General features: G+C 38.5%; 1 protein-coding gene across 2 annotated transcripts in view; it reads left to right on the top strand.

The window, feature by feature from the left end:
• Nucleotides 1-25,075, top strand: part of MAST4 (microtubule associated serine/threonine kinase family member 4) — a gene marked incomplete at its 5' end in the record, with an annotated part of 275,947 nt that overhangs the window by 122,897 nt on the left and 127,975 nt on the right. For both annotated transcript variants that reach the window (XM_084225039.1, XM_084225041.1), the window contains one exon: nucleotides 11,266-11,297. In XM_084225039.1, the coding sequence (XP_084081165.1) occupies nucleotides 11,266-11,297 (32 nt within the window). The remainder of the gene's footprint in view (nucleotides 1-11,265; nucleotides 11,298-25,075) is intronic.

A 25,075-nucleotide genomic window follows, 5' to 3' on the forward strand; every position in this document is an offset into this window, starting at 1 on the left:
GCCAGCAGGTCAAGGGAGCTGATCCTGCCCCTCTGCTGGGCCCTGGTGAGGCCACATCTGGAATGCTGTGTCCAGTTCTGGGCTCCTCAGTACCAGAGAGACAAGGAGCTCCTGGAGAGTGTGCAGCAAAGGGCACAAAGATGATGAGGGGTCTGGAGCATCTCTTACGAGGAGAGACTGAGAGACCTGAGCCTGTTTAGTCTGGAGAAGAGAAGACTGAGAGGAGATCTCATCAATGCATATAAATGTCTGAAAGGTGAGTGCCAAGAGCATGGTGCCAGACTCTTTTATTGGTGCTCAATAACATGACAAGGAGAAATGACACATGCAGTTTCACCTTGACATGAGGCAGGACTTCTTCATGTTGAGGGTAGCAAACAGTAGAAGAGGCTGCCCAGGAAGGTCCTAAAGATGTTAAAAAATCAGCTGGAATGATGACTGGACCAGATGATCTCTGGAAGCCATCCAACCCTAACTGTTCTGACATTCTGTTATCTTCACTAATGAAATTAGCATGGAGACTTACTTTAGGACTGACTTGTCTCCTGGTTTAAAACCATCTAGGAAGTGCAGAGAAGAACTGTTGTTGGCTTTCCTTTGCTTTTGTTTCATGTTAAATAGATACAAATCTGAAGGTGTATCTTTTATTCTTCTTTTATCTTTATATTTTTTGAGGGTCGTTTTGACTAGTTTCACAAGAAATCTGTGCCTTTGGAAAGTTCTTCCCATTAATTAGCATTTCAGAGATATTTCATGATAGAAACTTGCAGACAAAGATATTTGACACAGATACAAATTTGAGTAACCTTCACTGATCCTGTTAGACCTTAATAAGCTGGTATAAATAGGATTATCAGTCAAAGGTAAAAGGAAATTTAAGAAATATAATGCTTGCAAAACTTAATACAGTTGCTGATGTGATTTACTGTAGTTTCACTTGAAACAATCATTTTGCCATATTGGACAAAGAGGGGAATGAAACTGTCTGTAAAATGGCAATAAACCAAAAAGACTGTCTGGGTCCTAATCTCATTTGATCTAGAGTGTTAGTAGTCCAAATAAAAACTATAAAATATACCTGACTTTACTGCTAGCACATACAGAGGGACCAGGTAATGATATAAATTGTGGAAAAGGATTTATCACAATTGCATGTTTGCTTTTTTTAATGGAAGAAGGATTGCCTTTCCACTGTTTTTTTTAGCTGAAGACTGTCTAGGGTGAAACAGTGCTTTATGTCAAGAGTTCAGAAGTTCTTACACACAGTGGTACAGCACTAGCCTAGTAATTAGTATTGTTTTATCAGTGATTATTCCAGTGAAATTGTCAGTATTGGGAAGATAGGGTTATGCCTCAAGATAGTTGCTGCTAGACATCAGCGTCCTCTCTGCATCAGATTTTAGACCTGAGATTGATACAGATTGATACAGTAGATATGTGTGTTGTTGAGCACATTTTGATGCTTTCAGATAAAAGAAAAACAGCAGACTGATAAGGTTTGTGTTATGTTCCCTTTTTGAGGGAAATGAATATTTAAAAAGAACATTGAAATTTCCAAATTACATTTTTTCCTGTCTTCTGTGGTGGATACTCAAAATTGAGATTGCAGCTAATTAGAGAACCTGGATAACATCAGCCGGAAGAGCAATGTAATATCAATATGGATATGGGATTTTTGTTGTATTATCTTTGGAGCGGTTGAAATAAATTTTTCTTGTTTTGGAGTGTGTGTTGACTAGTAATCAAATATCTGTGAAACAGTTCATGCTGGTGGTGTCCTCTTGCCTACCATATGGGAAGAGGAATAGTGACAATAGCCTTTTGCAGTTCAGTAGCAAACAAGTGTGGCAAACAGGCAGGACAAGGCAGGACATGTAGAAAAGGCCCATGAGTAACTATGTTTAGATTGCTCTGGTTTAGGGGATGTCCAGATATTTCAGGGCATTTAAAGCTCTGTAAGAAACCAAGCTTCAGCTGAAACGGAACAAGCTGAAAAATCAAATGTTAGGAGAAATGTGTGACTAGAGTTTTGAAGTGAAAAAATGAAGTGAGGATTATGACTAACCTGTTTTCAGAAATAGGATTAATATTTACCTAGTTGGTCTCCAGACAGTCTCACTTTTTCCAGTGTGGCCCTTGCTTAAGAACTTGAAACTTTCTTTCACATCAATGGAATATATTGCTGATAAGTTGTGTGGGATCAGCTGAACTGAACGTGAATATATAAAAACTGATTAAAATGTCAACACTAAGCAAAATCTCTAATTTTGATACTTTTAATTGCATAAGGGGCAGAAGATCTGCTATCATAAGCAGAGCAAATATAAAGTATCCTTTTTCTGCTAAAGAGATATCTTTTGAAAGTGAAAATATAATGTTTTGTCATTGCTGTTCCATGTGATTTTTCTGGGTGAAAAAGTGAGTTATTTGTGCCTTTTATTTCTGGTTTTCCCCAAGTATTTCCCTTATGTTTGAAGAGCAGCTGCAGAGCTCAGCTCTACAGGCCTGAGGGTGAGCATTGTGAGCACAGTAGTGGTTTGGCTAAACTACATGATTCAATTCTGCTGAGCTTAAAGCTTAGTTCCAGTGAACTTTCCTCTTCTGGCTTGGTCTCCTCCAGCTGATGATTGTGAACATGTTACAGTATTTTGCTAGTGCTAATCAGTGATGGAAGAAAGAACAAATGTATTTTGACTTTTTTTGCCCCTTCTATCCTGGTCAAAATGACTAACAGAAACTGTTGCAGTCAAAGCCTGAGTGTAGGCAAGTCTCTTATGCTGAAGGCAAGCTTAATCATTTTATCATCTGGTTACTGATTTCAACAAAAGTCAGCAGGAGCTTCTGAATTGTATAATACAAAACATGATTTGCATCTGGGGAAAGGAAGGCATCCAGATTCTTGTGGGCATAATGGTCTTTAGTGACCACGTTGTCAAGAAGCTCATGCTGGCTGTGCGCTGTAGTAGTGTTTTTTTTTTCTTTACTTTTTAATAGTAGGCAAAATCCTTTGTAGGTATGCCCATATAAAAAGCACTGCTTTTTGTTTGAAAGAACGTACAGATTCAAACAGAACTTGGAGAAATCTGGCTTTAGTTAAACCATGGATTTAGGGTTTTCCTGTTCTGGTGATCTGTATAATTGTTTATATTTATTCAGATGAACACTTGTACCAGTAGCTGGGATTTATGTCTTGTGTGACTTTTTTTTCCTTTTTCATCTCTTTTTCCCTTAATATATGATAACACTTTCAAACTCTGTTGATGGGAATATTCATGTGAACTTGACAGCTGGAATCTGTTGAGTGTTGGTGTTTCAAACACTTTGCAGTCCATGCATTTTCTCCATTAGTCATGTGGTGATGTACTTTGCCAAGGGGTGAAATAAACTGTAGGACAGCAGGTCAGAAGGAAGCATAGATTTTCTAACACTGTGTTAGATGAAATGATTTTGTGTACTTGGAGATGGAGAGTTCATTCAGAATTTTCACACTTTTTTCTTAAAGAAACATGGTTATTTATTTATTTTTTAAATTGAGCTGGAAGTGTAACATAGTGGGCAACAATCTCTTAAATAACATTTTTCTACTATGCTTTAATGTGAATTATTTGAAATAAGGAAAGATCACACCACTAGAAATGAATGCAGAGATTTGCAGAGTTAATGTTGGCAACAGTCAAATTCCTCTCTTTTCAGAAAGGCTTGTGCTTTTCATTGAAAGGGGTTTTTCACCTTTTACTATTTATGGTAGCTTCTCCTAAATAAGATGTGCTGCATTACTGTCATAAGGTAGTGGCGTTGATGTGTGCTGCCACTGCTGCTTTTCATGGAGAAAATGAGATCCAGCAGAGATAATGTTGTTAGGCATAGTTTGCATAATTCTTAAATGCATTCCTACTTCTCATTTGGGCAAGAGGTTACTGATTTGGTAGAGCTTTTTTTTGTGATGATTTGGTATATGCCTGAAGCATTGAGTATTATGGACTCCAGTTGGGTAAATTAGGCATGCCTCACTTTATGTGTTGATGAATTTTATTCCCACAAATGGTATGTTTGTAGCACTTCTGATTTACTTATTTGTTTACTAACTTTCTTTCTTTTTTTTTTTTCCCTGCCCATGTCAGTTTGGTTATTTTTTCTCTTTCTAACATTTAAAGATGATACTCAAAACTACTTTGAGTGACTGACTCTTTTCAGGTTCTTGCTACTTTCTTTGAAGAAACTGTTGTAGTTCTTTGTCTTCTGTAAAAAAAACTACAAAAAGCCTGGTGTAGTTGTTTTTCTTTGTTTTCTGATAATTTATTTTAAAATTTAGTTGGGAGTGGTATCATATTGTATCCCTAAACAATATTTAACAAGGTGAACAAAGTTCTTTTGCTTACTTTTACTTAAATGTTATTACCAATCCCGCAATTGAAGAGTCTTGAGACTATAGTGTATTTCATAGGAAAATCCATACTGTTAACTCATGGAATCCTTCCTAAATGTTTAATCTTCCATATGGACCAGTGTTTTTAATGCTGTATGAGAATTTCTAGAATACTACGCAAAGCAAAACACATTTAACTGCTGTTTACTTAGTTGAGTCTAGTTTTTTATAGATCTTAATGTTGTATCCGGTTCATCTGTAGGAAAATAGATTATTCAAATTGCTCTTGTACATGATAAAGTGATGGTTTTCTTTTTGTTATATGGTTTTTATATATAGCCAGTTTGGCTTTCTTTTTGATCCAGTTAATTTGCATTTAAATTGATAATTTGCCTAGCACCTGAATATTGCTTTTACATCACATCTCAGAATACAGAACTGACACAAAGATATGTCTCTTCTTTGAAGGATACAGTCAGCAGTGCCTGTAACAAAAGCAGGGAAAGTTAACTAAGGAGATAAAAATGAATTGCACAGAACACACAATATTGAATTAGATAAAATGTGGCTTTTTCTGGCCAAGTTGGAGCTTAAGTGCCTCTTCACTTCTACAGTATATTCCCATTACAATATGTGGTGGTGTTGCTAATTTGCAGCTTGAAGTTTGGGGATGTGAAGGGAATAAGTTATCATGCAGAATAACATCTTTAAATTTTGAAATATGCAATTAAGAATGTGCAGGATTGAGAATTAAGGAGCATTGTGTTTTGTCTCAAGGAGTGTTTTGCTGTCACAAGGCAACTGTGAATGGAATCCTCCTTGAGTAGTGGTAACTGTCTTCCAGAACTTGCCAGTGCAGAAGTGGCAATTTTTGTTCATGGAAATGCTTGTGAAAGGATGATCTGTGATTCAGTTGGTGAGAGTGCACAATAAGCAAGCAAAGACCCCGGTAAACTGATGGCTGTGTCTGAATTAGTGGAAAGAATCTATAAGCCTTCAGCTAAAAGGCAGAACATCAGACTTTACTGGAAGGCATGGACACTGCCAAATTCTTGGCAGCAAGTATGGAAAAGGAAAGATCGTGATCTTGACTTACATTGCCAGTGAAGAAGGTATTGGTACAGTTTTCCTGAGAAAAGTGGATATAGAATTGCATCTTGGAGAAGTCTAGAACTCAGACTGCTGAGGAGGAGGTATTGCAAACAAATTCACTTGGGTCATCTGAAAGGAAGAACAGTTTCATAGTTACACCTGTTTTGAGAGAAATCAGACCCAAGTGAGAACGCCTTGACTGGCAAAGAAAGACCTTAATGTATTTTCAGCATATTTTTGAAAATTGGTTAATCCTGTGTTCAACTGCAATTTTTAGGGTAAATAGCCACTCCTAAAATTCCACCCTGAAATTAATAGAATGCTATTTCTGAGGCAAAGGCTTACTGTTCCTGGAACCAGGTAACACTTTAAGTTGTCATAGGAACAAAGGACAGCTTTGCCAGAGAAACAAACTTAGAGCAGAAGATGCACATTTGGTGTGAGACACTACCACTTGTCATTTGTTGTGGTTGATCTGTCTCCACACAGACATCACTGATCTGTGATTCAAAAGAACCAAATGCTGGCAAAGTTGGAAGCAATAAAATAAACGCCATAACCTGCCACTGCCTTGCTTAGAAGGTATTTAGAATGGATTAGTGCAATGACTTGATATATTAATCTTATAAAGAGGTCAAGATTAGCTTGTAAAAAGCTCTTGCACAGTGTAATACCTTTCTCTGATAGATCGAAACAATACTTTACTTTGTCACTTGCACTGTTTTATATTCTTATTGCCACATCCAAATGCAAGATCTGCTGTCATCCCCCAGCTTATCTTCAGCAAAAACATAGTCATTACTTAGGAAGAAATCCTTCAAATTCATTCCTCAAAGCACTAAGTCTTGCTGTCACTGATGATGATAAGAAGGTGAATTGTGTGCCATTGCTTATTTTTTTCCTTCCTGCTGTTACTAATGCAGTGATAATGTTACAATTTTAAGCTGTTAAGATCTAACACAGGTTACCAGAAAGCTGTCAGATATTTATAATTTATGATGGATGGGTAGAGCAACAGTGTTTAGAAAAACCCCCAAGTCCTTGTATTAATCTTATTTTGCTTAACACCTCACCAGCTGAAGAATGCATAACTGAAATTTGTTTTGAAAAGGTGCACTTTTCCAGACTACTTTTATGAGCAACTTGAAACTCTGAAAGACTTCTTGAATATTTGAAGATTGCAGTTGTTGGAAGATGAAGCAGAGTTACTGTGATTGCAAAATCAACCTTGTATTAACAATATGAGCTGTGTCTTTGGTTATGAAGTTTATGAATATTGCAACTTTTTACTAGTGGTTTAAAATTGAACCAGTAACAAGCAATAAGTTAATGACTTTTTTTGTTCCCTGTTGTCCTAGGGGACAACATTCAATATATTAAATTTTCTCTAACTTGCTAGTAATCTTTACAAGGAATGTGAAGATGTTAGTGTTTTCTAAGTCACCTCTTTTTTTCAGATCTATTTATGTTGTTGTTTTTTTTTCTAAACTATATTTCTGGGTAGTAGGATGAAGGCTTTGACCCAGAATAAAGTTGTCTATGTTTTATTTGTTCAGTGTGATCTGTTCATAAGGCTGAATATCTGCACTGTGGTGAAGATACTGAAATTGTGCATACAGAAGTATCTTAGAGGTGTGTAGGACAAGGGGAAGGATCATAATTATTGAAGTAATCAAAAAGCATTATTCTTGTCAAAACATGTTATTGATAGTAAAATGCACAGAGTAGAGAGTTTGAACTGATTGACAGCTGCAATTACATTCAATATACCTGGTTCTTAATGCTACATTGCAGCAATTTGGCATAGCTTGCACGGATCTCTTAAACTGGAGGCAAGGTTTATTATATTTTGTGACAGTAGTTTTTGAGACACACAGGGCCTCAAGGGCAAGAGTCTCTGGTCCATTAAATCTGCTTTATGTTATTGCAGTGGAATGAAACAGCCCTAAAACCAGCCCAACTTGAACTGGCCAGAGGAGGATTACATGTAGGGCAAGGGCAGAAGAGCACAGTGGGATCCTCTGGGGCAGAGGTGGTGACTGAGAACCATGCAGAGTCGTAGTGAAGGCATCTTTTTCTCTTTTTAATGCCCTAGGTGCTTGCCTGCTAAGTATGTGATCTGAAGGTCCTGACCCTGCTAAGTTTTATCTTCAGCAGTCTGCATGCATTGGATGCTGAGCAGTGGAACTAGGGCAGACAGGTCTTCTGGGTCTTCTACTGGGGCTTTCAGAAGTGAAACACTGGTGTACCAGAAAACTAAAGCTGATGCAGGTCACTTGGATTTTAACTGAGATCTGAGCTGGAGTGGTGCAAGGCTGAAGAACTGAGTGACTTTTGGTTTGGTATTATTCGTCCCTCTTTAAAGTGGCTGTGACAAAAGCAGCTGGAAGAGGCTGGGTAAAAGTGTTGTCTTTAACTTTTTAGTACAAATAATATTTTGTATACCTAGGAAATAAATGATTTCTCTAATCTAAGCTATAAGCTAGACCTAAGCCCCATGTAGAGTGTGTTTATGCTTTTCCCACCTGTTCTGCCTAGAGTTGTGGAGGTGTGCTGTACTATTGCAAAGCTAACATCATATTGGTGAGCCTTCTCAGGAGGGAGAAAGTCTGTAGTGACACAGCCACTGTTAGTTCCTTCAGGCTGTGGAAAAATCTTTGAGATGGATGAGTCCTAAGTAACACCAAAAAAATCATGTAGGGGCTGTAATAATTTCGTGTGATCTGAGAGAGAAAAACATGCTTCAGTTTACTACATTTTAGGTTACTTTTTTTTTTCTTGGAGGTATTCCAGCTGGAGAAGCATGGAGAGAAGTGACCTTTCATTTTAACATCATGGATGTAATAGATAGGAAAAATTAGGATAGAAATATTATCCAGGAAAGATATTTGTTTTATTTCAGTACTTTTTTTGTTTAAATGTATTTTGTTTTAAAAACCAGCCTTAGAAATGCAACGTTTTGTAAAGTCTTGTATGAATTATGTACAAGTGGTTTTGCTTTATTTTTTCCGTTATACAGGGGGTGGTCTTGGCAGTTTTTATCATCTTTAACAGTGAGCCATTATTCTTTTGGAGCTTCATTTGATAGTCAAAAGTAGTGCTTCAGCATGGCATGCATGAGAATGTGCCAAGAGACTAATGTGACTTCAGGTGTCTACAGAAGTCTCTTATTTGTGCTGCTGTAATAATGATAAACTACAACCAAAATGCTCTGATTGAATAAAACAAACAAAAAACCCCACGCACAGATTCATAGGAAACAAATTTAAAGTACATGTTGCAACTCAAACCCATGTACAACTCTTGCTCATACTATTTGGCAGCTTTCCCACAAGCATTGTCTATTACAGTATGACAGTGCCTACCATTACAAGTAAAGTTACATGTTAGAAATAGAACACAATGACACTGTAAATATTAAAGAAAAAAAACTACAAAGGGAAGTACGTGGGTTCTAACTTACGGTAACATTTTGTTCATGATGAATGTGACATTTTAAATTGAGGGGAATTACTCAGCTTCATAATGCAATATTGTATGCAGATGTAACTGTTCTTTTGTACGTAAGCACATATTATGCTAAAAGATGTTGTTTTAAATTGCAAATTCTGAACAGTTGCTGGAACTTCCTAGGAAGTACGAGAATTTGTTACCGAGGCCCCTAATCCCGCTCTCCTATGCCTTTGCATTACGATGTCAAATTGCATTGTTTCACACTATTTTTTCCTTCCTCATTCAGTGAACAGGATGGGCGGTACTCAGGAATTGAGCTGCTACTTGATATTTTAGTCCTTATCATTCAGTTAGCAGCCCAGGCTTTATTTACTGCACACCATTTAAAACTCTCTAAAGAATACATAATTATTCATTCCCTTATGGCCTTTTATCTAAGGTGCCTGGCTGAACTATTTTTGTCCATTTGATTGTATTCTCATATGTGTTTTCTGGTCGATACCTATAGCTTTATCAAACCACAGAAGTTGAACTGTTCTCATTGTCCTAGTTTAGGAAAACCTCCAAAAGGGGTTCCTCTAGAAAACACATTTAAGCGAGCCCTCCACCAGCTGGTTCAGGAAGAAGATTTCCTTGGAGAAAAGTGGAAAAAGCCTGTTTATTTAACAGGCAAAGGGTTCACCGGCACAAAAATTTAATAATATTAAACAATAAAGCCTCTTGCCAATATGAAGAGATGACAAACTCAGAAAGTCTCCTTTGTGGGCTGTAGCTCAGCTCGCTTAATCTCTTATCAGTCCCTCTGGTGCTGGAAATGCCACAGCCCTGGCTTGGCCCAGTGGGCCACAGGTGCTCTTCTGTCCAGAGATATTCAGTCCGGAGCAGGTTTAAACGGTCCCAAGAAGAAGAAAAACCACAGTCCAGGGAACTTCTCTTCCTCAGCTAGCTAAGAACTAACTAAAAGCAGAGGAAAGCTCTCTCGTGCCGTCTGTGAGCAGACAATACAGTCCAGGAGTAGGAATGTGGAGGAGTGAGTGCAGTGTCTGAAAACAAACTCCACACTTCTCTTCATTCATCGACTTTGCTTTCAAAATCGGTCTTAAGGGTGCACAACTTCTTTCTGGGCTAAACAGACGAATGGGGATACAATTCAGCATCATAAAGTCACTGCAGGACACGCATATGCAACCTTATCTTTCAACAAGGATGATGTCCTTCAACTTCAAATGTATCTTGACTGTGTATCCTCTAGGTCAGACAAGTTGTCCTTTTATTTGTATGCAGTTGATTGTCTCTGCTGGGCATGATTGCAAAGATTATGTGTAAGTAATGTAGCATTCAGGTTCATGTGAGAAATAAAAGAAATGAGGGTAATTGAACAATGGAACAGATTGCCTAGAGAGGTTGTGGGTGTCCGTCATTGCAAAATGTTCAAAATTATGTTCAAAATCCAGCTGGGTGTAGTTGTGAGTAATTTGTTGCAATTGCCTCTGCTGTGACTAGGTTGAACCAGAGGATCTCCAGAGACGCCTTCCAGCCTCAGCTATTCTATGATTTATGCAAGAGATGATAATATATACTTGTGGTATATATATTTTGCTTATTTCTGATGGGCAAAACTTTATGGGTCTTGTGGCATTCTTCTACACTAAAATAACAGAAAAATGTTTGTTTTGCAGTTTCCATTTGACTAGCAGGCTATCTTGTCAATCCCATAAGAAGTTGTTTAACTGTAGTTTGACTGGCTGTTTAAGTCAGCAAAAGCTGTGTGTGTTTCTGTCGTTATGCTAGTACTTTGCACAAGATTGTAATAAATTGTAATTATTTATTGTGGACCAAACTATTATGTAATTGATCTTTCTTGGGTTTAAGGATATCATATAGAAAGCTTGCTGGTAATGGTCACCTGTTCACCTTGTACTCCTGTTATTAACTTGTGTTGTTAATAACAACAACTTGTGGTGTTAATAACAACAAAATATGCATTTTTAATTATATTTTTCCAATATGGGTATTGTAAAGAACTTAGTTTATCTTTGTCAGTGACTCTTGCAAATTTTAGTAGTGTTACCAGTGCATCATAGCTGACTGTAAGGCTTTTCCATAAGATCTGTCTATTGCTTGAAATACTTTAATATTGCTGCTACAAAAAGGTATAGATTTTTCCAAATGTTAATGTTAATATTTCAAATAAGAAAGGAAAGCGGTACATGTAACATCTTTTAGTGTCCCAATATACCACTTTTGTCTCTCTGCTACTGATGGGATGAGAGGATTGTGGTACTTGTCTCAAAAAGACCACCTCAAATTAAATTTTTTTATTGCTAATACACTGTAACTTTTTTCTGTTTCAGAAAGAGTTGAGCCTTCCAAGAAGAGGAAGTTTGTAAGTATATGAAGTTTTTCATTATTGTGCTTAGATTGTAGTACGTATTTTTGGCAGTTTTAGAGTAGACTAGTTTTCTTTTCAGGGCAGTTAGAATGGATGTTAAATGTGGCAGTTCTTCTGCCTGAGAATACATACAAAGAAATGAAAATTGTAAATGAAAACCTGTGGGTAGTGCAGTCACCATTTTTATGCCGATCTTTTAGAGAAGCTGTTGTGAGGAATTCCAAAGGGATGCAAACTTTTTAAGTTCAGGGTTTTGTTTTCTATTAAAGATTTTTCTTGTTAGAAATCAAGGAAGAAACATGCTTTCCTTGTGATTGATATAAAAGAAACTTGTCATGCTTATGAAACTCCATGAACAGTCCTGGATGAGAAGGTAGGAAAAAAGGATAGATGAGTTCTAATAAATGCATAGGATTGTTAAGCTACTATTTTGATTATGGAAATAAAGACTATATATTCTTGTATAAATTGTTACTTATTTATAATAATATGTACTCAGATGCTGAGTTCAGTTGTGCTTTGCTTAGCTTTCTATACCTTGGCTTTGACTCTCCAGTGGTTTTGAGCTGTTTCTTTTAAAGCTTGTATTTTTTATTTGCATCTGCCTAATTTCGTATTCTGTATTAGTAACTTGTTGAGAAAGTGGGATAAGAATATCACAAAATGTCTTAAGAAGCAAACTCTGTTGACTTACTGCTTTCTTTCAAAAACAAGATGATCTGTAGATTATTTGTGTCAATTTTGAGTAAAACCCTGTGCCCTTGCACAAGAGAACTGTTACTTGGTTTCAACCTGATAGTGCTGTGTAGGTTTTAGTGATAGTAGGTGAGATGTGTGAATAACTGAAACCATAACTGCTGGGAAAGTGTGGTGAAGTGCTTTGTTGTTCTGACTCAAAGAGCATACCAGAAGTCTGCACTTAATAGGATATCTGCTGTGTTGGAGAAGACTCTTGTTTTAGGTTTGCATGCATGAGAAGTCTTATGGTACACAGTAAGCAAACCCATTATGTAAGAAAAGTCAAGAAAATAAAAAACTAATTTCTTGACAAGTATTTAATTATTTAAGTATTTCAGTGACAGAGAGAAAAACAGTTAAAGAAAATGATTTTTGGTGCATTCTTTTGGTGTCCTTTGTGCTTTATATTAACCTGAAAATGTTGTGTGGGTACAAGACTGCCTCTGTTAAAGTTAATGGCTAAACTGCTGTTCACTTTAGCCAGAGCAAAAAGTGGCTCTTGGAACTTGACCTTGCTTACTCTTGCTAGGATGTTTGACATTGAATGTTATTAGTTAGTTTACTCCAAATCTGAAAAATGGCTGCATCTCAATCACCTCAGTTGCATTCACATACATACTGGTTTAGCTGATCACTGAGATACTAGTGTGCTTTTTGTGATGTTGCTGAGGCTTTATTATAGCGTAGTAGAGAACAGCATCTTGTCAGCATAATCATATCCAGTTATTGAAGTGCTTAGGTTTCTGCAGATGATTGTAGTGGGTTGACCCTGGCTGGGTGCCTGGCACCCACCAAAGCTTCTCTGTCACTCCTCTCTGCAACTGGACAGAAGCAAGAAAATGCAGTGAAGGGTTCATGTGTAAGGTAAGGTAAAGACAGGGAGAGATCACTCACCAAATACTGTCATAGGCCAAACAGACTTGAATTGGGAATATTGATTGAATTTATTACTAAAAGAATCAGGATAATGAGAAGTAAAATAAATGCTAAGAACATCTTCTCACACCACTCCATCCTTCTCACTCAGGCTCTACCTTTCCTCTCTCAGTGGCACAGAGAGACAGTGAATGGAGGTTATGGTCAGTTCATCTCATTGTTTCTGCTGCTGCTCGGGGAGGGGAGTCCCTCCCCTGCTCTAGTCTGGGGTCTCCTCCATGGGAGACAGCTCTCCATGAACTTCTTCAGTGTGAGTGCATCCCATAAGCAGCAGTTTTGCATGAACTGCTCCAGTGTGTGTCTCTTCCCACAAGGTGCCATCCTTCATGCACAGTCTGCTCCAGTGTGGGTCGCCCACAGGGTCACAAGTCCTACCAGGACCCTGCTCCAGCCCAGGCCTCCCACAGGTTCACAGCCTCCTCTCAGGCATCCACCTGCTCTGGCCTGGGTCTCCTCCAGGGGCTGCAGGTGGATCTCTGCATCCCCCGGGACCTCCATGGGCTGCAGGGCCACAGCTGCCTCACCATGGTCTCAGGGAACCTCAGCTCTGGTGCCTGGAGCACCTCCTGTCCCTCCCTCCTTCAATCTTTGTGTCTGCAGGGCTGTGGCTCTCACATATCATTACTGTACTCCAGTCATTCCCAGACCCCAACGTCTGGGAATGACTGGCATCTGACTCCATTGATTCAGAAGGCTGAACAATTGCTTTATTAAGCTATATTATATTACATTATACTAGACTATATTAAAGAGATACTATACTATACAAAAGATACATACTAAAGAATAACTTGTGACTGTCTCCAGACAGTCAGAACACAGCTTCAAGTGATTGGTTAATTAACATAAACAACCACCACCAGAATCGAATTACCAAATCCCTTCAGGTAAATAATCTTCCTAACACATTCCACATGTGCAAAAACAACAGGAGCAAAAAATAGAGAAAAGAATTGTTTTTTCTTTCTCTGAGATTCCTTGCTGCTTTTCTCAGGAAGTACCCTTGGGAAGTTGTGCCTGCCTGCTCTCTATGAAGAGAGCTCCAGCTACGTATTGTTGCTCTGCTCTTCTCTGGCTGCAATTACACCTGTGCAATAACTTTTTTTTCCTTTTTAAATCTGTTACCACAGAACTGTTAACATGATTTCATTGCCCAGCCTTGTTGAGTGGCAGGTCTCGTTTGGAGTCGCCTGGCATTGGATCTGCCAGACACAGAGAAAGCTTCTAGCAGCTTCTCCCAGTTGCCACCTTCTAGCTCCCCTGCTACTAAAACCTGGCCATGCCAACCCAAACAATGGTATTTGAAAATTACTTTAATAGTGCTTAATTAAAAGGGCTCACACTGCTGAGATTAGCAGTAGCTGTGGAGTTATGTGCATGGGCTGTGCTGACTGCTGTATTTGTATATTATATAAATGTTAACATGAAGATTGAATTTCAAAATGTGAAAAGTCTCCTATGTTTTCGTTTGTGTCGACATCTAGAGGTCCTGAACAGTTCTGGGCAGGGACATCTCACACTGTCTTTAGGTGCTTCAGGCCCAATGTCATGCCAAGGACGCAGCTTTAAACAGGACAGGGAGAGCTATTTCAAGGGTGAGCAATCTTAGCATAGTTGGCATAAACTGAGATAAAGAGTTGTGGTTGGCTGAGAAGTGAGCTTCTCCATGCTTGGAGCACCCCCTGGCTGTGTTGGCTCAACTCTTTCTCTGGACACAGGCAGAATTGATCCAGGTTGCAACTAGCTTCATGCAGTTTCTTCAGCATGTTAAATTGCCCAACTGCACAAATACTTCTTTCTGGCAGCAGGATGTGGTGGCTTGGAGGCAGGATGAATAGATGGGAGCTTTCTCTCAGGCTGACTCCAGCAGCAAAGACTTTATATAAGCTTAGCCTGATTGTAAGCCTGCATGGCTGTTAGTATCCCACTTTGCAAGTCCATTGGAAAACTGAATAGGAGTATATTTTTGCACACTGCTACAATGGGGATGGCTTATTTATGTCTTGATGGAATATTTTTATTGATTTGTTTATTTTCACCAAACACTTCCAACCCTAACCCTAGCTCAGTTGGTTAGATCATGGTACTAATAACACCAAGGTTGTAGGTTTGATCCCTGTATGGGCTGCTCAATTAAGAGTTGACGTGATGATCCTTGTGGGTCCCTTCTAGCTCAGAATATTCTGTGATTCTGTAATATCAAGGAAGATACTTGTGCTTCATGTTAAGCCAAACTCAGAAATACAGATTTAATTTGATCAGAATTAAGTGTTGCTGTTTGTGAAGCACACAGATCCTCTTATGAAACGGGGAGTGCCTGATGGCATTTACACATCCCTATCCAAGGATGTGCATGTGCACATATACAGAAATAGGTAAGCATACATTTACCAGTAAAAAGGTACTATAAAGCTTTAAAATACCCTCAACATAGTATGCATAATTTTTCACTGAAAAGGGACATGACGAATTACATTAAAACAGATCATTCCTTTTTCTAACACGTGATGTAATAAATCATAAAAGAGGATGTAAGTGGATAAAATCTACAGATTGTGTGTATCAGGGTGGGGTCTAGGGGTAACTTAGTGTGTGAGTGCAGTAGTTGTGTGATTAATAGTTGTCTGGCATTGGCATGTGATCGATGTATATAAGCATTTTTAAATCAGCATTGGCTGTGTCTTCTTCTTTGTTTTGTGAACAGAAGTTGCATTCGCAGCAAGTAGAACTATTGTCTTTGATTTTGTTCCAGTAAAGTTTCAAAATTGTATCACATACACAAAAAGAACAAATACCCACATAACCACCTGTTTTATTCTAGTGCCTGAGAAAGTTCTTACACATTGAGAAAACCAGCAGAAGAACATCATGTGGGTAATCACTGCTAGTAAGCACAGCTTGAATTTCTAATACGAAACCTTGAAAACCTGACATACTGAGGCAGCTTCTTGTTCACTTTTTTTTTCCCCAGTACCATTAATTTCAGGAAATTTGGTTTTCTTCAGTTAAGGAATGTCTGAAATTTGTTAAAAAAAATGTTAGTTACAAAAGGAGTTGCAATGTCCTGATGAATTGCAATTGCAATGATCTAGGCTGCTGTATGCTGTATTGATGAATTGATTCTATTTTGGCACTGATGCTACAAAGTTTTGAATAATTTCTCAATCTACAGGGGGAGCTGCCTGAGGCTGTGCAATTCCTAGTGTGCATGCACTTACCTAATGTTTGTAGGACTGGAGTATTGGTGAGGCTCTCAGTGGAGTACATGATGGCTTGATGAACCTGTGCTGTGCTTAAAGAATTGTAATGAGAGGCTGGATTTTGTTTTGTTTTGGGGTTTTTGCCCCATTTTTTTTTTTTTTGTTTCTTTGTTTTGTTTGTTTGTTTGTTTTTTGATGGGGGTTAAAGGTGAGGTATTGACTACAAATAAATATTTGCTTTTACCTTAAGAAAAGAAGCACTCAGGTTTTTCTGGACAATATGTTTTTTCTTCTGTTGCTAGTAGTATCAACTGTATTCTAAATACCTGCCCTCAGAATAAAAGAGGCAGTTGCTGAACATCAGGGATCTGCCTGCCTTGCATCTTCAGTTAGGCCTTCTGCCAGATTTTCCCCTTGAAATTTTCGATATTATTGCCATTCCATTATGTAAAGTATAGGCTGACTTTCTACAGATGTCATGAATATCAATCATGAAACCCCAGTGAACCGTTTCTGTTTTGTCTCAGAGAAGGAAGGAAGGAAGTATTTTTTCCCCTAACTCATTCCTATGAAAAACAGACTTGAACATTTATTACTGTTAATATTCTAAACCTGTACTGTTGCTTATCATAAAGGACATCAGTGTATTTGTTACCTACAGTTATGTGTCCGTAGACAGACTTGAAAGTTTTAAAGCAGACAGAAGTCAGCATGGCAGCAGGGCCTCTGTTGGCCGTAGCTGGGAGTGTACCTGCTCTATAGTTAGGTTGTACTGGCTGTGTTTTATATTTTGTGAACATAATGTTTGTGGCTGTGGCCATTCTTGCCCCTACCACCTCTTTTGTCCCTGTTTAAAACTTCTGGATCCTGTTAATTTCCTTTGGCCCTACTATCTGCTGCCTCCCTTCCCCCTGGGAGTTATGCATCACGCTAAATGTCTTTCAAAGTTTTGCTGACTGAATGCAGTCCTTTGCATGCCCTGTTTTGCTTTAGGTTTTCCCCTTGTCTTTACAGCCTTTGTGTTCAGCCAAGTGCCTTCCTTGCAGGCATGTTCTCTGGGATAGAGCAGTGGAGAGCTGGGGCAGAGGTCCTAACACAGGTTCAGGCTTGCAGAATTCACTCTGTGATTGTAGTTTTCCTATGGGGATAAGCACGCCAAGAACCTGGTTGCCAAATGCTTTGTGTATGGGAGGATGGATGGTAGCTCCTGGGGGTAAGTTGAAGGGCAGGCAGCACACACGGTTTTTGCAGAGGGGTTGATGGCTCACCGAAAGACTGGAGCTTGCAGAAACTGAGTAGGTTACTGCAGCCAAGAGCATGGGTGGCAGGAAGGTGGGTGGCTTCTGTGGCAGTCTGAAAAGGAAAGTGGAGGTTAAATGGCAGCAGGACAGAGCTCTTCTTTTGTAGGTTTGGAGAAGGAAAACATTGCCTCGGCATGATACCATTCTGTTCCATAAGGGCTAATAAAAGAGCTCTGCCGCTGCGTAGTCTTTAACGAGTCTTTGCTCACTGAGTCAAGGCAGTAGCCAATCTGGCATTAGCACACATTCCTTCCATCTATTTGCTCTTCTCTTCCATCTCTATCCTCTTGTTTTTTCTCCCAAATATTGTAGTGTTTCTGTTTCTTCATCACATTTTTTCCTAGCAAGCCAGTCAAGCTTAGACTTGTGAAGCTTAATGAGGTATGTTGCAGCAGATCTCACAGGCACGTGAAAAGGTCAGAAAGGGTGCTGGGGATAAGTGGATCTGCATTATTGTCATGCTTGCCTGAAAAGGGTAGCAGATAACTGCCACAGGGAGCAAGTGAGTCTAAAAGGCTGACACAGGGAGTTTCTTACTTTATATTCATTGTGTGTTGACTGCCACAGTGCAAAAGGCAGTGTAATTGCATATAATCACATTTCCTCAAATCCCAGTGGCTTCACTCATGAATGTTTAGTGTGGTCATGCCCCTGAGCAGTGAAGGCAAGCATGGTATTTGAGACAAACATGCTATCGCAGGTGCTCCTGACATGGGGCTGAATGTGCTGCTGTAAACAAGCAAGTTCCTGCTGTTCTAGCCTGAATGGAAAAGCTCCCTTGTGCCTTTGTAAAAGTTGTGCAGGGAATATGGACGTTGGGAATGCTTTTTTCCCCTCTGCTGCATGGTACTACTTCGCCATCAGGTGACTGGACACATACCGCACTTCAACACAGTATGTGATGGAAACAGGATTATATCAGCCATGTTTATATTCATGTGTAGGTATGGCCTTGAAACCCAGCCTCAGCTGCTCTGTGGTTCTTCTTGTATCGTTGAAATGCTGCTGAAAATTAGCTTTCACAGATCATTGTCATATTTTGTGAATGCTTTTCTCCTAGGTTCTGCTAGGAGAAATCTAAAATGTTTCCATTTAAAAATATGGCTGTTTTTATGGTTGACATGCCTGTTAGAAGTACCAAGAATATACCCACATATATCTAAATCAAGAAAGATTTTAGGTTCTTTCTCTATAAATCAGAACTTTCCTGGCTTTTTTTAAGAGTAAAATTTTACCAGTAAGTCATACCAGCAAATGTGTCTTGATGGGATGGAGGCATGGACTGGGGATATTGTCACTTTCAAGAGCCTTTTGGTTTGCTTCTTATAGGTTAGAAACAGTAAGCAGGAGATAGCACTGGGCTGCAGGTGTGATAATCCTGGTTGGCTGGTTGTAGTCATTATTTTCCATTAGTGACCTAGGTGATAGAATAGATGATGTTCACGAAGTTTGCAGCAGACAACAAGCTGGGAAGAATGCAAGTATGTTGAAATACAGTATGGGGTTTCAAAATCATTCTGACAACCTGCAGAAAATATACCAAGTAAAATAGAAATTCTACTCCTGCAGAAAATTCTGCAGATACGCGAGATAGTTGAATAGGAGTTACTTTTCAGAAGTGATCTGTGAGGTTTAAGATACCACAGTTGCTGTTGAAGGGCAGTGGGTATCTTGTGCTGTGAAGCTGATATTTTGAGCTGCAAAGCATGCAGCATTATTCTATCCCACACAGAACTTAAAAGGCCTTATACTGGAGTGCTGTGTATTGAGGTCAATCAGCTGGAAACAGATGACAACTCTCAGCTGCTTGGAAAATTTGACATGGTATATGAAAAGATATTTACTGTGCTGGAGTTATTTATTTTGGAGAAGGGAAGGCTGGGTGTTCATGAAGGCTGGCTGTTCATGAAAGTCTTCCAGTGTGTGGAACATCTGCCATGAGTAGGAAGTAAAAGTGTTTGCTGTGTTATTGGGGTGTACAGTAAGATGTAATATGTTTAAATTGTATCAAGGGGATTCATCTCAGACATGGTTGGAGCAGTGTCTAAACAATGTAGCAGAGGAGTGTGTACCTGGGAGTATTGTGAAATCACTATAAATTTCTAAGAAAGATGAGACAAACCTCTGACCAGAGCAATAGGAGTAATATAGGTATAATGGACCTCTCTTGGGGAAGAATATAAGACCACTTGACTTTTCTAACACTCTTTATAAATGGTCATTATGTCCATGGGGTTATTTGCTCAAACTTTCTGCTGAAACTTGATTCTATGTATTATGTATCGGCTTTGATGGAAGAAAATACTGTCTCATAATGGACAACATTATTAATTTGTTCTTGTCTGTAATGACAGAATTCCCTGTGGAAATGCATATAGGGCTTTATGTAAGCCTCAGACAGATCAAAAAAAAGAGATTTGAGCTTCAAACTTCTTGAGGATTTTTGTTTTGCTTCTTGGTTTGTTTTTTGTTTGTTTGTTTGTTTTTAGTTTTTGTTTGGGTGGTTTTTTTGTTTCTTTTTGGTGAAAGACTGATGGCTCTCTTTCAGCTGCTCACATCCATTTGGAGCACTTGCCTACACGTTTGTTTAATGACAGAGAACCAGAGGGTGAATTAAAAAAAAAAATAAAATTGAAGCATACATGGGGTCGCCTTACAGAATTGTTGAGAAGCCTCTTCTGTGGGCATATATGTATTCATGTGCATGATAAGATCTTAACAAGGAATCAGTTATCAACCAGCCAAAACAGAGCTCGGTAACTCTGTAGGTGTGTGTTAATTGTTGATAGATGGGTATAAGGTTTTGGGAGAATCCAGCTGCATGCTGGACTGTGGAAATACAAATTTGTGCTTTAACTTTTTGAAGGAGATATTCAGGTACCATCACGATCTTAAAAAACAGTTCCATAGATGTTTTTTATGTCTTTGAGGTTTTTTATGTTTTCATTCTTTTGAAGAAGAAATGCATACAGGAAAGCTAAATGGCATCAGTTAGCACTGAAATATAGCTTAAATGAAGACCAGATGAACAAATGCTCATTAAGAGCCTGGGTTTGGGTTATCCCTGTGTAACAAGGGTCTTGTCTTTGAAAAGAACAACTGTTTAAACCTTGTGTAATGTAGAACTCTTCAAAAAGTAGATCTATTTTTGCCACTAATTTTTAATGCTTTTTTTTTTCATGAAAGGCAGTGCAGTCTGAGATCATAATTCTTATTAACATGTAATTTCTCAAGCTTTTTACCATTTTAATATTAGTTTAATGTCTGTTGACAAGAGACTTTATTGGTTGAACTATTTTTATTGCTCTCTAATTTTTGTTTTATTTTATTTTTTTTATTCTTACAATGTAAGAGTGAAATATGGTGGGAGATTGGCCAAATCTGAAGTAGTTGCTCTGGGAGTTTTCCATTAAAAAGACATTGGCAAAGGGCATGTTGTGCCATTGTATTGATTTTGTATGGCGTGTTGTTTTTGAGCTTGCACAGGCAGGTGTGAAAATGATGCTGCCTGCTCAAGGGAGATGGGATGCTGGTTGGTGGAATATGAGGAAGGCTGCCTTAACAGATTGCTAACACCTCTTAACACCTCTTGCTGGTGTCATCTATAGTAACTGTTCAGATGATATTTAGACAAAGAATAGGGAGCTTTTTCTCTTGTTCTTTGGCCACATACATGAATTATTTTTATATGTCTTCTGAGCTATCGAAATTGCAGGACCAGTCAGTATGAGTCCTGCTTTATCTAAAATGCATTTTTCTACACACAAGGATGCTGTCCTGGTGTAGGGAAAGTTTAAGAAGTACCTGTTGAAACTCACTGTGGAGTATTGGAGGCGGGTGAGGTTGAAAAGAGATTTTGCCAAATCTTGGCTGGTGGATATTTATGGGTTCCTTTTGTCTGCAATGTTTTAGGATCAGTAGTTTTAGTTAAGATGTTCAATGTGACAACCAGTTGCTGGGTTACTTACAGCAGTTCAGTTATTTCTAATGTTTAATTAACATTGCTAATAAACACATTCTTTTGATCCATTCTGTTTTTTAGCAATACAGACAATACCATAATACTACCAGCAGAATACACAACTAATTTATAAAAAATTAATAAAATATATTTGAGTTTAATAAAGTGTTTTCTAGAACTGTAATTTTAAAACAAGTCCCTTGCAGAATTGTAAGAGTTAGAGCTCTAAATAGACTCTGTCATGTTTTGCAAGACCACCTAGTCTTTTACTGCATACTCCAGTGACACATTAATAAAATGTGTTATTGTATATTGCTTACTGGTATCAGATTTATGGATATGCCTTTAAATGTCAATAGATCCATGATGTTAACAGCACTTAGGGCTGGAAGGAGTTGTCTAGTATGTCTTTCTGTCATGGCATACCAAACAGTCATGCCCATACCCTGGGAGTTCATAGTGCTCTGTCTGGGCATGTATTGAATACAGGGACATGCAGGTTCTACCAAAATCTACCCACTGCCCTGCGGTGACAAGGAGTTTATTTCTGCATGCCATTCTGAGCCCATGCAAACTCAGTTCTGAGAGAACTGAGATTTTTGGGTATGGGTGAATGCTGACACCTTCCATCATTGGCATCCACTTCCTCCTTTCCCTAGGGAAACTGACAGGACAGCTTACCTCCTCCTCCTCCTTATGTAAGCTGACCAAGATGAAGTATTCCTTGCAATTATAAATTGGGCGATTATTGTGAGTTTGAGCATGTGAGTGAGACATACCAGACAGGGATCAAAGGAAAAGGATACCTTTTTCCATCTTAAGTTTTTATTTGGTATTGCTTCCTTTGCTGTGACCTATCTCAAATATTAATGGGAAAAGTAGGAAGTAGCCAAACAATCCTGAATAAACTGGCCAGTTAGATCAATATGAAGAATACTTTCTGGTGCTTTCTGGGAGACACCTAAAGCATCATGTTTGCTTTATACACATTGTCTTGGTCAGTCTGTTGACTTCAGGCAGAGGTAACAAATGGGAAGGTTCATATTTCAGACTATTTTTTTGTCTGCAGTTATAATATGCTCAGGCATGTTGTGTTGAAAGACTGTAAAAAGAGATTGTGTGTTTTTCACCCCATTCCTCTTGTGCTGTGTTTTGCATCTCAATGATGCCAAGAAGCAGTGTTGCAATTAACTGCAGTGTTGCACTCAACATAGGATGCAGACATCATTCCTGGTAGAACCTCTTTATAAACTGTGGTGCTAGCAGTGAAGCAGCTGTGCTTGCTGGAAATGCACAAATGTGTGAATTGGTGTGGTAAACAGATTAGATGACAGAAAATCAGATGAAATAATCTGTTGTTTAAGGACCATGACAGAAAGGTCATTGATGTTTGAGAGTTGATTACTAACCCTAGAATACCTTTGGAAAGCACTAGCCAAGGGGCCTGCAGAACCAAAGGATGCATTGACTTGTTAATTGTACTAGTGTAATTGTTGTTAAATGTTACAGAATAATGAAGGCCAGTGGCACCTGCATTGTTAATGGTGTTACTGTGTTACCATTATTTAAGGGGAAAAAGCAAGAATAGTCAACATCTGCAGAAGAGAGGGACTTTGAAAGCATACAGCATTAATAACTGTGCTATGGAAGTAACATCTTTCTGATTTGTGTTTCAAGGAAATGAACATTTCTCTGTACTTTTCTGGTTTTGCTTGGTTTTTACCAGGTGTCTGAGATCGCTAAACCAGAGAGACCTCAGTAAAGACATAAATGAATAATTTGAGCCATGTTTTCCTACATCATGTTTTCTAAATTCGCTCTTGAACTAGCTAAGAGGAGACCAGGGTTTGCATTTGCGAAGGAATACAATGCTTACAGCCCTTCAGTGCTGTGAGTGACTTTTTGTTTGCAATTCTTTCTAGATAAGACATTTTCTTTACAGAAGTTGTGTCAGTATAGGCAACATCTGCCAGTATTTTCAGGTTAATCTACATTTACCTTTTGTAGTAACAATAATCTTTCTTGCTAACTTTCACTTCCTTCCTCAACTCTGTGTTGGTTAGATGAAATCTAAGCAGTGCAAAATTAAGAGCAAACAGATGTTTTGATCAAGCTTGAAGTCAGCTTTCACTTGCAAGGCTTCATCTAATTAAATTGCTGCAGTTTTTTGCCCCCAGGTGCATGAAGCAGATCCTGTTTATTCCTGCAGAAACTGTAAGACTGCAACAGTGAGAAAAAACTGATCTTCTACTCTGGATTCATCTCTTTTTTTTCAGTAAACCACAGTTTTCTGAACTTCTGTCTGGATCACCCAAAATGTATTGAAAAAGAATTTTTGAAGTCAAGCTACAGCTCAATCTCAGTTTAGAATAATTAACCATTGATGTAATCTGAGTGCTTGCATGAGTCAGCTCAGGAAAGATTTATCATGGTCACAAAATAGCCCTTGGGTGCAATTGTTTATTTTAAGCACCTATACATGACTGCCAGTCCCACTCAGTTTCGTTTTAGACAAGACAAGCTGCTGGTATTGTCTTCCTGCAGGTAAAATGCACTAAATGCTCCACTGCTGTGTTTCACAAAGCAGTCTTTAGTAGTGACAGACTATTTCTTTGCATGTGGAGGAAAAAAACAAACAAAACAAGTGCCTTTGTTGTGGACTTTTGTTCACTTCAGCAGTAAAATTTGCCTTATGGAAGTAGTGTGTAAAATTTGTATTGCAGTCTTGATGGAAGCATACCTTTACCTTCAGAGCTAGGCCTTTTGCTAGTTTGTTTACAGAAATAGTTCTAGTGCCGTCTTGATTCATGGGAGTTGGCTGTCCTCCTCAAGGTGTTCATGCTGTCTCCTACTCTTTGTGCCTTCAACAAAAAGTTAAGAGCTTTATAGAACAACAAATAGTACTTTGGTGCAAGCTACTGTGCATGTGCTTACACAGCTAACAGAACGAAGCACCAAACTAAAGGGTGGTATCCACAAAGTTAAGCCCTTCGGACATCCTTTAAAGGCTTAACTAAAACTGTAACATGTCCATATACAATCACAGTTTACCTGTCCGAATTTTCTATTTCCATCAGAAACAGAACTTTCCAGCAACTGAAGAAGTGTTTTTATCAAAGACAAAAGATATTTTTATCAAAGGATTTTTAAGGGAACAGATCTTGGTTTGAGAGGTGCTGAGCACAGGGAATAGGGAGCTGCCTGTTCCTGGCAGCTAGGAGAGAGCCAGGAACCTGTGGCTGTAGTACCCCATACTCTGCTGCTCTCTTGTTGAATTTCTGTTCTTAAGTGATTGTCTCCAAACTCAATGATGAAAAAGCATGGCAGCTTCACCAGCTTCAGTGTCAAAGTTGTTTGACTGTTAGACAGTTGATTTTTGTACTGTATTTTTCAACTCCTTCGATTTCATTCTTTCTCTTTCTTTTGGGAGGTAAGAGAATTTACAAATTCCTTTCCAAAATTGCTTACAGGATGCTTGCTGGGACCTCAAGTTAACCTTCACAATCCAGGTGTCTGTTATGTTTTAAAAATTCAAATGCATAGCTCTGTGTATACTTTAGGCTTATTTTCAATGTCTTTAAATGAAGGCTCCAGATAATATATAACATAAATTTGAAATACATTCCAGTAGAAATA

Source organism: Fringilla coelebs, assembly GCF_963513975.1.
Source record: "Fringilla coelebs genome assembly, chromosome: Z".
NCBI lineage: Eukaryota > Metazoa > Chordata > Aves > Passeriformes > Fringillidae > Fringilla > Fringilla coelebs.